Genomic DNA, 14,378 nt, shown 5'->3' on the forward strand with positions numbered 1-14,378 from the left:
TAAAATAGTAGGGAAATTAAACAGTCAAGAACTGTCCTGTCCAGAAATGTTGGGGTACCAAGAAAATAAATATGCCCCAGAGAATGCAAAGATGGAAATCCTGGATCTGCATACACCGAAAGGAGCGGCTGCACAGGGTGCTCCGGTCATAGGTCCTGATCCATTAAGTACTATAGAAGTGCAAGTGGCTGAACTGACCCACGGAATCACCGAAATGTCACAGCAATTGCGATACCTCATGCAACAAGAAGGGAAGTGCAGAGGAGAGACAAAATGGCGCACCAAAGAAGAGCAGATCAGAGATGTGGATATCCATCCTATAATCCAAAATCAAATTAAAGTGGTTACCACACCAGCTACAGACCCAGAGTGTGAAGTCACTGCAAGAAGAGTTAGGGGAAAAGTTATTTGGTTTAACAGGCAATATGGCTATGGCTTCATAAATCGACACGACATGAAGAAACAAGTGTTTGTTCATTATACAGACATCCAGAGGTATAACTCTAGAAAATATTTTCGTAGCCTGCGAGATGGAGAAATTGTGGAATTTGATATTATCATTGGAGCTAAAGGTCAACAAGCTGTAAATGTCACCGGTCCTAATGGTGCAGCAGTTCAAGGCAGCAGATATGTAACACATGGCAGACGGTATTGGCGCTATTCACATCACAGAGGTCCTCCATTTGACTACCAATGCAATGTAGGTGGAGAGGGGCGCACAGGAATGGAAAATGTGACACAAAGTGCCAATCAGAGATCATATGGACACAGACTGTTTATTCGGGACCTTGAACCTTACCGTTTTGCATGAGGACATGCAACCTTTTAGTGTGGGAGTTTGTAGCACCCCAGAAAGAAATACTGGGACTGTTTTTTTGAAACAATATACAGGAATATTTGTTGTTTTGTTATGGAAAACATCCATGTGCTTTATTTATTCTGCTGCCCCATTTCAGGGACACTCTGGGTACTGCAGAGGTTAACTTAACTGTATAGCATGCACTTCCTAGTGCACGGATTGGCTCAGGAAGCTGGCTACACATGCACAGGATGAGGTGAGGGGGTTTTTAGAAAGTGAAAGTAAAGAGAGGACAGAGTCAGCCAGCATATGGAGAGAGCATGGTTGCTGAGTGATAGCTGCTGGAGCATTACAAGGAGCAAGGCACTGACCTCTCATGAAGATAGCCAGCTAAGCTGCAGAGAAAGACTTTGGGATGTCCTGGAGTTTATGTGATCCCTCCATAGCCACAGTGAGTGAAGCTATAAGGTAGTGCTGAGAGGATATGAGCACCCTGGCTGCTGTGAGTAAGTAACCAGTGATGGACAGGCATTTGTTTGTGATACAGACCCAGCAAGTAAAGACTTTCCCAGTCAAGAAGCTGAAGCAAAACTTATATATGACTAGTCTGTGTTTGTCACCCAGCATTTGCAAGTTTCAGCTATTGCTGTTTGTGTTCTAGTGCTACAAAGTTTATTCCTGATACTGCAAAAGACAAGTCCATGCATAGACTGTTGGTTTATCATTTGGACACTGTGCCATCCGGATAATGTACTGAAAGTAAGGCAAGATACTAAAGGCTGCATCTGCAGCATTTATTCAACTTTGATTCTGTAGTTTGAGAATGCTGGAAGAGACTCTATATGTACTGTATATATATATGCTTGAGATTGTGGCTGCAAAAGCAAGGATTCAGAATCTTAATGCAAAGAGACTGTTTAACTGTCCAATGGCTTCTTTAAAGAGACATACAGACTAATGCAGACCTCAGCACCTGTATTCTAAGTAAATGGTGACAATTGCTAGTATTTCTTGAAGAAGCTGAAATTGTAATAAAACCCCTTTATGTCACCTGTTTAACTCCTGCCTCTCTGTGAATAATTCTGAGTCGCCACTGAAGGTGTTCCTGAAAGGTAAATCTCTGTAACCTCCGACCTGAGTGTTACACTACCATATCTGGACACATAGTCCACGGAGAAGTGTCTAGATCTATATTTTTATTCGGAATGTTGACGTTGGGTCAGCTACCTTGCTTATTCATAATAACTAGGAAACAGTCTAAAAAGAGACACTGGAACATAGAACAGTTAAACTGACATTTATTAGACTTTGAATGTAACAAACTGCTGACAACGGAACTGTGTTGTTCACATAATACATAGTTTGAAATGTCTCTTAATGATGCTTCTCCGTTCGATTTCATCAATAATTTTTCTCCTCACGTATTTTTTTAAATACCTGATTATATGTTCCTGACAATGTATTTTCTGCTCTGTATGTTATGTTTTCCACTGTAAAACACAATAAAATTATTTTATTTAAAAAATAAATAAAGAAAGGTATGCCAAGATACAACATTATGGTTGTAGTAGACTATTTTCTATATAAAAAATAGTGCCTGACTAGCAGTTTACTGTTAATCCAAATCTGTAATGCAACTCTGAACGAACACCACCAGTACACATAAACTGAATAAACAAACTCAATTTGTCCACACCAAAAAAAAAAACAAGTACACATAAACTGAATAAACAAACTCAATTTGTCCACACCAAAAAAAAAAACAATCACATTTGTCCCCAAAGGAAACACACACACACACACACACACACAGCCCCTTTCCCAATGCTTCTAAAGAGACCCCTTTCCACAGCAGTTAATAATGTTATTCCCCATAATAGTGCCCTAGTTAATTTTCTAGACCACAGTAGTGCCTTAGTTAATGTTATGCCGGATAGCTCTGCCCTAGTTTATTTTAAGAACCATAGCAAGGTATGATTCATACTATGTTACACTGTAGGGCTGCCAGTGCACATTATGCAACACAGTACCCCAATTCACATTAGGACAAATGTATTAAGCCTTAACAAGTGATAAAGTAACAGCCAGTCATCTTCTGTCATGCTACAGACAGTTTGAAAAATGACAGGAGCCTATTGGCTGTTCCTTTATCACCCTCTATCACTTGGCCCACTATGACCTACAGTATCCCCAGTTCCTATTATGCCACAATACAGAGCCTTAATCAATATTATGCCACACTTTAGTGCTTCCACATCATTTTGTGTCGCATTACAGTGCCCTAGATCATATTATGTCACATTTTAATGCCCTCCAGATAATTTCATACTAAATTCTAATGAGAAGGGATATATCTAGATATACTGTAGGACCCAATGCAAAAGTTTGTAAGCACCCTTAAGTATCACCCAATGATGGTTTATGTATTTGACACATGCATCTGTGACATGGAAGGTGGCCTGTCTTAGCTCTGGGGGGGTAGATTTATTAAGCTTGGTTAAGTGATAAACTGTCTGTTTTTTATCACCGTCCAGTCCAATCAGCTGCTACCTGTAAAGCTACAGGCTTGGTTTGAGAAATGGCAGGTAAGAGCTGATTGGCCGGTGATAAAAACCAGACAGTTTATCACTTAACCAAGCTTAATAAATCTACCCCAGGGTCCCATAACAGCTGCAGCTCTGGGACTATAAAGCAGCTGCACCTATGGTAGCTATTCCTTTGTACAGAACACATGTATATGTGACAGCGAAGATGGCCCCTCTCACCTCTGGGCCCCATAGCAGCTGCTCTCCCTGCACCTATGGTAGCTACAACCTTGGTACTAACCAATCAACTTATGTCATGCTGATTGATTCTTTTCAGGCTGTGTTTAAAAAATGTCCATTAGGAGCTGATTGGTGCTTGATCTCTCTCCAAGCTCATCTCTACCAAAGAGCTGTTATTTTGTTGCATAGGTATATATACTGTAGTTTATAAAGTTCTGGCAGTATATAGATATATTGTAAAGAAAAAAGTATCTATCCGCACACACAATTCACTTTATTTGAATATTTTTGTGCTTTTAATACAGATGGAATCTACACTCTTACCACTGATGATGGGATTTCTTATGAAACCTTCTGTGACATGACCACCGGTGGAGGAGGTTGGACTTTGGTGGCCAGCGTCCATGAAAACTTTTTACTTGGGAAGTGCACTACTGGAGATCGCTGGTCCAGCCAACAGGGGAACAACATAAATAACCTGGAAGGAGACGGCAACTGGGCAAACTATAACACATTTGGGTCACCTGATGGGGCCACTAGTGATGACTACAAGGTAAGAAGGACCATTCGTGTCAGGATTCCTACTATTTTATATCCCATTCAGCGTCTATTGCACTAGGTGAGGTTGTTACCCTGTTATCTGTAGGTATAAATGTTTCTCTGACACACGTTACGTATCAATATTATTTCTCTTTTTGCTTGTCTTGATAAAGGGCATTGTAGCCTGAAACGTTATACAATGAAATTTGATTCATTGTCAATTTATTGTAAGCCTACAGAGTGCTGTCCAGCCTACAGCTACTTACTAATATTATTTCTCCTATATGGTCAGAACCCTGGTTATTACGATATATCGGCTAATGATGTGGGGATATGGCATGTTCCAAACAAGACACCACTATCCAAATGGAAGGATTCCGCCATTCTCCGATATCGCACAGATAATGGCTTTTTGCCTTATGAAGGTGGAAACCTCTTTAATCTGTACAAGGTAAAGTATGAATCAGAAGTATATATTTATTTTACAAGACTAATCAGTATAACACTATAGTGACAGATGTAGATACGGACAGTATACAGTATCTCCTTTCTTTAAAAAAAAATGTGATTTCTTTAGGACAGGCCAGGCCAACCTGTGGCATCCAGATGTGGTAAAACTACAAATCCCATCATGCCTTGCTACAGTTTTAGCATTCCCTTTATAGTAAAACAATAGCAAGGCATGCTAGAACTTGTAGTTCCACAACAGCTGGAGAGCCACAGGTTGGCCAGACCTGCCTTAGGACATCCAACACTACCATGTTCTACTTTCTGGGTACTGTAAGATGGGGGATCTCTAGGGGACCCGTCCTAGACAAGTTCACTTTCCACTTTTGGGGACCCTATCATCTAGAAAATCTAGCCATAGTACTGTATATGGAAATAAGTTTAACGCTACAGATAAAATTTGAGCACTTGATGGCAAAACCACAGGTATATCTTGGGCACCTGTGTGATGTATTTGTTTCCAGACACACAGGGGTATGCAAAGAAGTGGCCAAAAAATCGGGCGCACTTTAAATCCAGCCGCTATAGAATAAAACCGTAAAATACACAATATATGTCCCTCCAATTAACAATTGCAGCTCTCAATTGGGGACTTCTGTGAACCCCACAGAAACAATCAGAATGCAAATTACCAAAAAGATAATGGGCCAGATTCTCTAAGCTTCAAAAGTGATAAAATGTAGAGTGATAAACAGCCAGCCAATCAGCTACTGCCTGCCATGTCACAGACTGTGTTTGAAAAATGTGAGGTACAGTAGGAGCTGATTGGTTGGTTATCACTCTCCAAATTATCACTTTTGAAGCTTAGAGAATCTGGCCCAATAAGAGAGCGCACCAGTAGTACTATGATATCTGTTAATTAATAATAATGAATTTATTCACAATTAGTGGTCATAGTATTAAACAGTTTAAAACATATATCTTAAAAAACTAGTTAATAGACAGGTCACTAATACCCTTGCAGAGACAATGGTATTTTAGATAAGATCACAGGAGCCTTTTCCATATATTTGCATCTGAAAAATATATTGATTATATCTAGGCTCAGTGATGTGAATTTGCCTCAGGTGTAAAGAATTTTATCCCGGACCCGAGTCAATCGGGAAGCAATGCTTCCAATTGAACCTGTGAAAAGAGTGTAATCTCTAATGAGTAGAGGAATGGATTGTATTGTGGTCAGCTGAGAGTGCTTCAGGTGCGGGCGTACTAATTGGGCGATCCGAATGCCTAGCGCATGAACCAGTGCTCTCCGAGAACTGAAACTTGCTTATGGACTCCGCAGATTTCTGCTGTGTTGGTTTGCTTGCACTCGGTGTCCGGTCCGAATGCACACCTATCACTGTTCGTGTACGCCCAGATTTACGCCCAGTTTTGCCCACTATGAAACCGTATCCTTGTGTACGCCCATATGATGCCCATGTTACGCCAATATTTTCCGAGGGAGTTCGGTGCACATTTGTAGACGGTATTGGTGAGCGAGTGCACAGACGCTGCGTTGCACATGCGTATTGCGTTGCCTACGCATGCGCAGATAGCTAAAAAGCGCCCTCTGAAAGTCTGAACGGACCGCACCAATCAGAATAAGGCCCATAGTGATGACCTCACATTATGAACAATTTACTGCATTTGGCTTTCAAATTTTTTGACCTTTGAGGGATAACATATTCGAAAGTATGGAGGTCATTATGGTTGACTCGCAAAGCTGCAAATTTCGCACCTTTGCAAGCCAACTAAACGCAGCCCGCGTGAACGTCCGCCCTACCCTCACAAGTTGAATATCCCAGCACGCATGCGAATATCCCAGCACGCATGCGAATAGATGTTTTGCATAGACATCCATTCAGGATGCAGTCACAATCCCGGCGGTCAAAATCCCGACCCTGGAATCCCGACGGCCTAAATCCTGGCACTTTGTCCCTCTGTGGGTGTCCACGACACCCATAGATGGAGAATAAATTAGTGTGCTGAGCGTAGCGAGCCCGCAAGGGGGGGCGATCCACATCCCACCCTTGTCGGGATTCCGGCGTCGGGATTTCGACAGCCAGGATTCCGACCGCCGGGATTACATACCAATCCCATCCATTCGCAGCTTGCGTGCGGGGCAGAAATCATTTGAAGGCCGCCGACCATCAAATGATTTCTAAAGCACTTGCAAATCTAAGTCACTCTCTGGTGACTCCGATTTGCGGCACCCTGGTACATGAACAAGGCAGGCAGCTGACATCCGATGGCATCTGCTGCCCGCCCAGCACCCGCTACACTGACGAATCACCATTGGAACGCCCAGCGTTTTCATGGCGACGACCAAGAAATGCTGATCGTTCCCATTGACCTAACCCACGCCGGCCCCACCACGCCCCTTTCCCGCACTGCTCTGTGCGAACTGGCCAGAGACTATACAAAATTCACAATTGGAGCCAGCACATTGACATAAATGCTTATGCACATGTGCAGTAGCAAAACATCGATCCCCATACGAAAGCACGAGGAGCGTGAAGACCTTTCTCTCACCCAGTTATGCTCTAGGTTAGGAAGATTATTAGCACTGGGGATGAGGTGGATATCACTTTTCAATATTAATAATAGTATTACTAAGCATAGTAAGAGTAAAGCCCCGTACACACGAGGCGATGGGGATTCAAATGACCTTATAATATGAATTACAGGGCCGGATTACGTGGGGTCCAGGTAGCGGGGATCCGTGCAGCAGGGTCCATGCCGCGCTGGCGAGGCAGCGGGGTCCCTGCGGCGGATGGGCAGTCAGCAACGGGGTCCCTGCAGCTGATGGGAACTAGTAGCGCTACTAGTTCCCATCTGCCGCAGGGACCCCCTGCCCGCCCCGCGCTGCCTGACCCCTCTGCCTGCCACCCACCCGACACTGCCACAGCAGTGCTGGTGTGGGGGCACCGGATGTGTGGGGGCCCCTGTTGCCCCGTGAATAATCCGGCACTGATGAATTATGTGCATCCTCAACAAGTTATAAGAAAGCACCTGGTGATTAGAACAATGCTGTACGCATTCCAGAGTATAACGCTACCTTCATTATCTGCTTTCAGAAATACCCACTAATATACAAAACTGGCAGCTGCCCTACAAACAATGGACCCGCACCACCTGTTGTGTATGATTTTGGAGATGCAGAGAAGACAGCTAATTACTACTCACCAAATGGAAGAAGTAAGTGTTTGTCTATGGAATGTATCCTGTTTTAAAAAAAAAAAAATATATATATATATATATATATATATATATATATATATATATATATATATATATATATATATATATATATATATATATATATATATATATATATATATATATATATATATATATATATATATATATATATATGATGAGCGTCACTCCAGAGGACTTTGATGTATAAATACTTTTTATCTCAGAAAATCAATTAGAATACATGTACAGCAAGTCGTTTATTTTCTATTTGACGGGTGCTTCTACCAGCATACCAGCGGGTGTGCCATGGGTAGCCCCGTGGCACCAAGCTTCGCCAACATATAGATGTTTGGCGAAGAACAAGAAAAGTTTTTGACCCAAGATGAATTTAGCAGACATCTTAAATTATTCATTAGATTCATTGACGACCTGTTCATGGTATGGACGGGTCCGGTGGACCACCTGGAAAAATACATTGCGCCCATCAATGCCAGCATGTCACCTATTAAATATACTATCAACATACAGTCTGAGAGCATAAATTTCCTTGACGTCCTGGTCACCATTAGAAACTCAATCATCGTTACAGAGGTTTATAACAAACCTACCGACCGGGAGACACTATTGTTGGCCTCCAGCCACCATTCCAAGCCCCTGATACGTGGCCTACCAAAGTCGCAACTTATGCGAGTGGCCAGAATATCCAACAGTCTTGAAGCAGCAATCGCCAGTACTGATGCAGCAGTACAGCGGTTTGCTGAAAGGGGATACGACATGCGTCAACTTAAACAACAGCAAGCTGAAGTTTTGGCCATACCTAGATCCCAACTATTAACCACCCATACAGCAGGTAACAGCAAGGTGTTACCATGGAAACAGCAGTACACCACTTCAAGCCTGGTAGTCCAAAGAGCCACCTCTGCACTGTGGCCCATAGTTAAATCGGATAGAACGCTACCATGTTTTCATTCCATCAAACCCATGCACTTTTATACCCGAGGGCGTAACATTAAAGACCAGGTCATAAAAACTGACCTCACAGGCTTTGGCATTGTCCAACCCAGCAATTTTTTGCATAAAGCACCTGGATGCTACAGATGCCTGAAGTGCAAGAATTTTGTGGTCTGCAGGTCTTTCACCCTCATAAGGATATCACGTTCCCCATTCGACATGTGCTATCCTGTCTGTCCACTCACGTTGTTTATTTACTTTTCTGCCCCTGTCCATTGTTTTATGTTGGCAAAACCATCCGCACAGTTCGTGAGCGTATGGCTCTTCATCGCTCAGCCATAAACAAGGCATTTATATCCAAGGGTTCTGACCAACCGGTGGCCCGCCACTGTGTTGAGGCCAGTCATAATGTGATGGACCTCAAATTCATTATTATTGATCATGTCCCCACAAACACAAGGGGCGGAGACAGAGATCACACACTGTTGAAAATGGAATCTAAATGGATTCACAAACTTCAGACTGTGAAACCGCTGGGACTTAATGATCGTTTGAACTGGGGTACCTTTTTGTGATCACTCGCATCCTTTTGTGATCACTCCCATTTACCTGCTATTCATTGTGGTGCAGCGCATTGTATTGTGTTACAGCGTTGTATCTGTCATTATATTGTGGCATTTACATTGCATTTTTTTCTTAGTCCTATATTTGCTCATGCTGTCTTTTATTCAGTTGATTGTTTCCATGAGCCCGGCATGTGACAGGTCCGTGCGGCTGAGGATGCGTCACTACCCCACAGGTTGCCTGGCAACTAGGGAGTGATCACGTCAGCAGAGTGCGCCCGATCTCCTGCAGGAGACGGAGCGACGTCTGCACTCAGCCGCAGTCCGGTAAGTAAATGCATATATTCTTGTTGTACCACACCAGTGGTTGTTCAGTTCGTAGGAGCATGTGGTCTTGATAAAATACATTTATGTATTGAAACGTCGACTTGCTGTACATGTATCCTAATTGATCTTCTGAGATAAAAAGTATTTATACATCAAAGTCCTCTGGAGTGACGCTCATCATTACCTACCTGTTTTATATCAGTGATGGCACCCGGGGCATCTGCTTAATATTTGTGAGCGTGCCGATTCTCCTGCTTCATATATCTATATCTATGCCCAATATATCTATTTGAAACTGATGACTGGTTTCCGTGTGCGCCTATTCTTGTGGAACTGTATCTTATGCTTGGAGAGTGCACCGGATAAAGCTGTCTTGGAGTGCCGGCATATAAGGAATATATATGTATATGTGTGTATGTATATATATGTATATGTGTGTATGTATGTATGTATATATATTTATATTAATAAAAAAATATTTCTATTAAACATTTTATGGGGTGCATATATCCTGCCGGAACTATATACCTGATCTGTTGCCCACAGATATGGATATTGGTAAATCGGGCAGTATCACATCCCCCATAAGGTCATGTAGGGCTGCTCAGGGAGTGCTGGGCACGCGCACATAATGATGATGCCATTCCCCTCCGCCTGATGCTCCGCCCCTCCACACAAGGCCCCACCCGCTTTGTGGACACACTGATGGCACGGAAACTCCTTACTTGGAACCTCTGAAAGATGAGATGTATGATCACCATTATATACTATTGTTGTTGTGGTCCTGCATTTGCCGAAGGAGTTTTCATTAAGCATATATATATTTTATTACTATTTGGAACTGTCAGTAAACCTCCCGTGTGTTGTGGCTGTTATGTATGTTACAATGGTATTGTATAAATAATAGTGAGCTGCATTTCTCACACTGTATAATCAAACCTTAAAACCTGTTTTGCAGATGAAATCACTGCTGGTTTTATCCAATTCCGTGTGTTTAACGCTGAGAAAGCAGCGCTGGCGTTATGTGCCGGAGTGAAAGTGACCAATGGTTGTAACTCGGAACATGTAAGTTGCTGCCATTCACCACCTGTGATACTTTCCCAGTTAACCATGTGAATACTGTAAGTTAGGATTTACATTACATAGACCTATGAGTGAATATAATATTATGCTGCTTTCACACCGCAAAACCTGCTTAGACCAGGTATTTAAAAGGTTTTTTTTAAACGGGTCAGAGCAAGTTTAACCCCTTTCACACTGCATCTAAATACCTGGTCTAAAGCAGGTTTGCGGTGTGAAGGCAGCATCAGCTGGCATTGGCACATGGAAGTGGTTACTACAGAAGTCAGGCAGCGTTATAGAATACATGTCACACCTGGGTGTGTATATATATATATATATTCTGGCTCCCCTGCTACTAGAATGGCTCCCGGTGGTCTGAGTGTCAGCTCTGCGGGTCAGCAGACACCCGTAGTCCCGAAGGTCTCTCTCCGATCCAGGTAGAATCGGGGAAGCAGCACAGTAATATCGTCCGTCCTCCTATTCCCATCCCCGGTGTCAGCAGCACATGTTTCCTCCGCTGTCTGTCCCCCAGCACTAACCACACGAACCGCGGCAGCCTCGCCTCATGTTTTCCAGCTGGGAAGCGCAGCCTGCGAACATCGTGTGCAAAGAGAATGCAGTTTCCGGGGCGGGCAGGAGGGAGGCGTATGGGCTGCTGTAAGGAGGGCTGTGCAATGTCACACACTGCATACCTCGCTGCTTCTGGGCACACATCACAGGTACCCATCCACCAGTACCTGAGGCAGGGTACACTGAGCATTAGCTGGTCCCCTCTGAGCCAGCGCCTTGCATATTTAATGAGCCGGCCGCTCATTACACATGCGCACATGAAATGAGCGTCCGGCTCATTAAATATGCACGGCGCTGGGGACCAATCGTGCTCACTGCTGCCTGGGTACCGTTTCAGACCCGTTCAGACAGCAAAAAAAAACGGGTCTGAAACGGGTAGGACCCTGCTTTTTTTACCGTTTTAAAATACCAGTTATTCTAAAACAGTAAATTCGCTCTGGATCTTTCAGACTGCACATATAACTGTTTTGAAACGGTAAAAAAAATGGCAATATACCGGTTAATATGTGCGGTCTGAAAGGGGCATATAGAACCGTAAGGGCCCAGTTCTGAGGTGTATGGTGGAGGATGCCGTGGTGGAGCCAGATCTCTCTTTAGGTCAGATGTATCAAGCTTCAAAAGTAATAAAATGGAGAGTGATAAACAACCAACCAATCAGCTCCTGTCTGACAATTTTTAAACACAGTCTGTGACATGGCAGGTAGGAGCTGATTAGCTAACTGTTTATCACTCTCCATTTTATCACTTTCGAAGCTTGATACATCTGGCCTAATTTTTGTGCAATCAATGAGCATTCCTAGTGGCAGGTGGAGTGTCGTGGGCATGTAGCCAGGCTTCCCTGCCAGTTGAGAATGGATGCCTGCCTTTATATGATTTTTGGTCACCCAGTATGAGGTATGTGTAATAGCATTAGGGGCCCTCGGGCAAAGCAGTGCAGTGTGGCCCTTAACTACACAACCTCATCTCTCTGGACACCCCTTACTAATAACGTTGCTTGTGATGATGTCCAGTTGGTGGACATCATCTGTACATTCAGGGCTTGATTCTGGTGCACTCGCAAATTCTCTCTCTCAGGCCCTCAGTGTGACTTTTCCCTCGCATGCCAGCTGCCCAGCTTTTACCTCACATGCCACCTGCCCACCAGCTTTTCCCTCACATGTCACCTGCCCACCAACTGGACACCAGCTTTTCCCTCGCATGCCTGCTGCCCAGCTATTTCCTCACATGCCATCTTCCCACCAGCTTTTCTCTAGCTTGCCTTGTTTTGCCTGCTAGAGCGACGGGGATGGCGGGGGGCATGCTGGGAGGGATCTGTGACGGATCCCTCACAACACAGCGCTGCGGTAAGAAGCCCATAGGCTTCTGCAGGGAATCGCCAGCTTCTGCTGGTGATTCATTCCGCAGCGCTGACACTGCTACCGGATATCTGGTTTAGAGCATCCCGTCCCTAGTCACCAAATTTTCTACCCAGATGCTACCACACATACCCTGCTCACAGGTATTTAATGAATGGAATAGCGGAGGAGGAGCACTCAGGGTGCCCTTAGATCCTGCTTAATGCTGCGAGACGGTAGTGCAGCACTTTTTTCTACCTTTAACTTTCTAAATATGAATCTGTGTGTTATGTTACAGCACTGCATTGGTGGAGGTGGCTACATTCCTGAGGCGGACCCCAGGCAGTGCGGAGACTTCACAGCATTTGACTGGGATGGAGTTGGCACGCACACTACATGGAGTAGTAGCAAGGAAATGATTGAGGCTGCCGTACTGATCTTCTACCACTGATCCCGCTGACTAACTTTAATATTGGATAAATACTGAAACATTTGTGAACAGAAAGGAAATGATATTTTTTTTTTATAGAATTACAATAAAATCAGAGCTAGAATTCCATTCCAAACATAGGGATACATTTGCTAAGATGGGAATTCTATTGAAGATGGGATGTTGCCCATAGCAACCAATCATAGTCTACTTTGTTATTACTACTAAAGCTATAATTTAGCACCTTCTAGAAGATAAATATATAGCATCTCTTTGGTTGCTATGGGCAACTTCCTATCTTCAATAGAACTCCATTCTTAGCAAATTTACCCCGTGGATTTTTGATTAATACCCTCGGCCTGGCCTTAAATGTATGATTAAACATTCTTTGTAAAGTGCAGTTGGCAGTGAACCAATAAATTATAATATGTATAAGGCAAAGACTTTGAATTGCATGTCTTCAGTGTATTTTGTATAATCACTAGTATAACAACAAAATATGCCCCTCGTACCGGAAAATGTAGGCAGCGATCCCAACCCCCTCATCGTCCCCCACCCATCTTCCCCAGTAAAGTTTACCCTCACTCATCCATCCGCTTGACGCTGCCAGGTCTACAGGGCCTGCAAATCTACTTGCCTACAACAAAATGGCTCCTCCTGTCTGCTGTAAGGGGGTGGACATTTTGTTAGGGCTATTTTTCATTAGCAGCAGGAGGGGAGCCGGGACTGCAGGCAAGCAGATCTGCTGGTCCGGCATAAATATTACTGATTTCCTACGGTAAATGTATAATTAACCCTTTGAGTGCCAACGTTGCTGTGAGCGAGCCTCAAAATATCCATGAAAAATGCCAGCGCCGCTCATGACTGTTCTTTGGGTGCAATATATAACTAAACTTCAATGAATTTACTTGGCTGTATTTGTATTTATTTATACTAAAAGAACCATTGCAATTGAGCAGCGCTGGTATTTCTAGTGGATATTTTGAGGATCGCTCACAGCAATGTTGGCACTGAAAGGGTTAATTATACATTTACCGTAGGAAATCAGTAATATTTATTTCAGTGTACCAAACTCCCAGTGGATCGTCACTAAACAAATACAAATCTATAATCTAACGATGTACAATATTATCACGTTATTAGTGAAATTAGTCTTTGTATCATTTTAAGAGGGGACTTCATATGGACAAAGTATTCGGACGCCTGGCCATTACACCAACAAGGATTGTAATGATGTTGTATTCAAATGCCCATATATGAAATTGGTTCCCCCTTTTGCAGCTGTGACAGCTTCCACCTCTCTCGGAGTATTTATAATGGGTGCAGTGCACAAAACAGCCCCCGTGGTCC

General features: G+C 43.4%; 1 protein-coding gene across 1 annotated transcript; it reads left to right on the plus strand.

Moving 5' to 3' along the window:
* The first annotated feature begins 3,873 nt into the window (after window positions 1-3,873).
* On the plus strand, window positions 3,874-13,463 carry LOC146020997 (intelectin-1-like). The gene is made up of 5 exons (XM_083154752.1): window positions 3,874-4,117; window positions 4,397-4,555; window positions 7,668-7,788; window positions 10,591-10,697; window positions 12,897-13,463. The coding sequence occupies exons 1-5, from the start codon at window positions 3,926-3,928 to the stop codon at window positions 13,047-13,049; spliced, it is 732 nt and encodes a 243-aa protein (XP_083010878.1). The 5' UTR covers window positions 3,874-3,925; the 3' UTR covers window positions 13,050-13,463.
* Window positions 13,464-14,378: the final 915 nt, after the last annotated feature.

This window comes from Crinia signifera, chromosome 7, assembly GCF_055691185.1.
Source record: "Crinia signifera chromosome 7, ASM5569118v1, whole genome shotgun sequence".
NCBI lineage: Eukaryota > Metazoa > Chordata > Amphibia > Anura > Myobatrachidae > Crinia > Crinia signifera.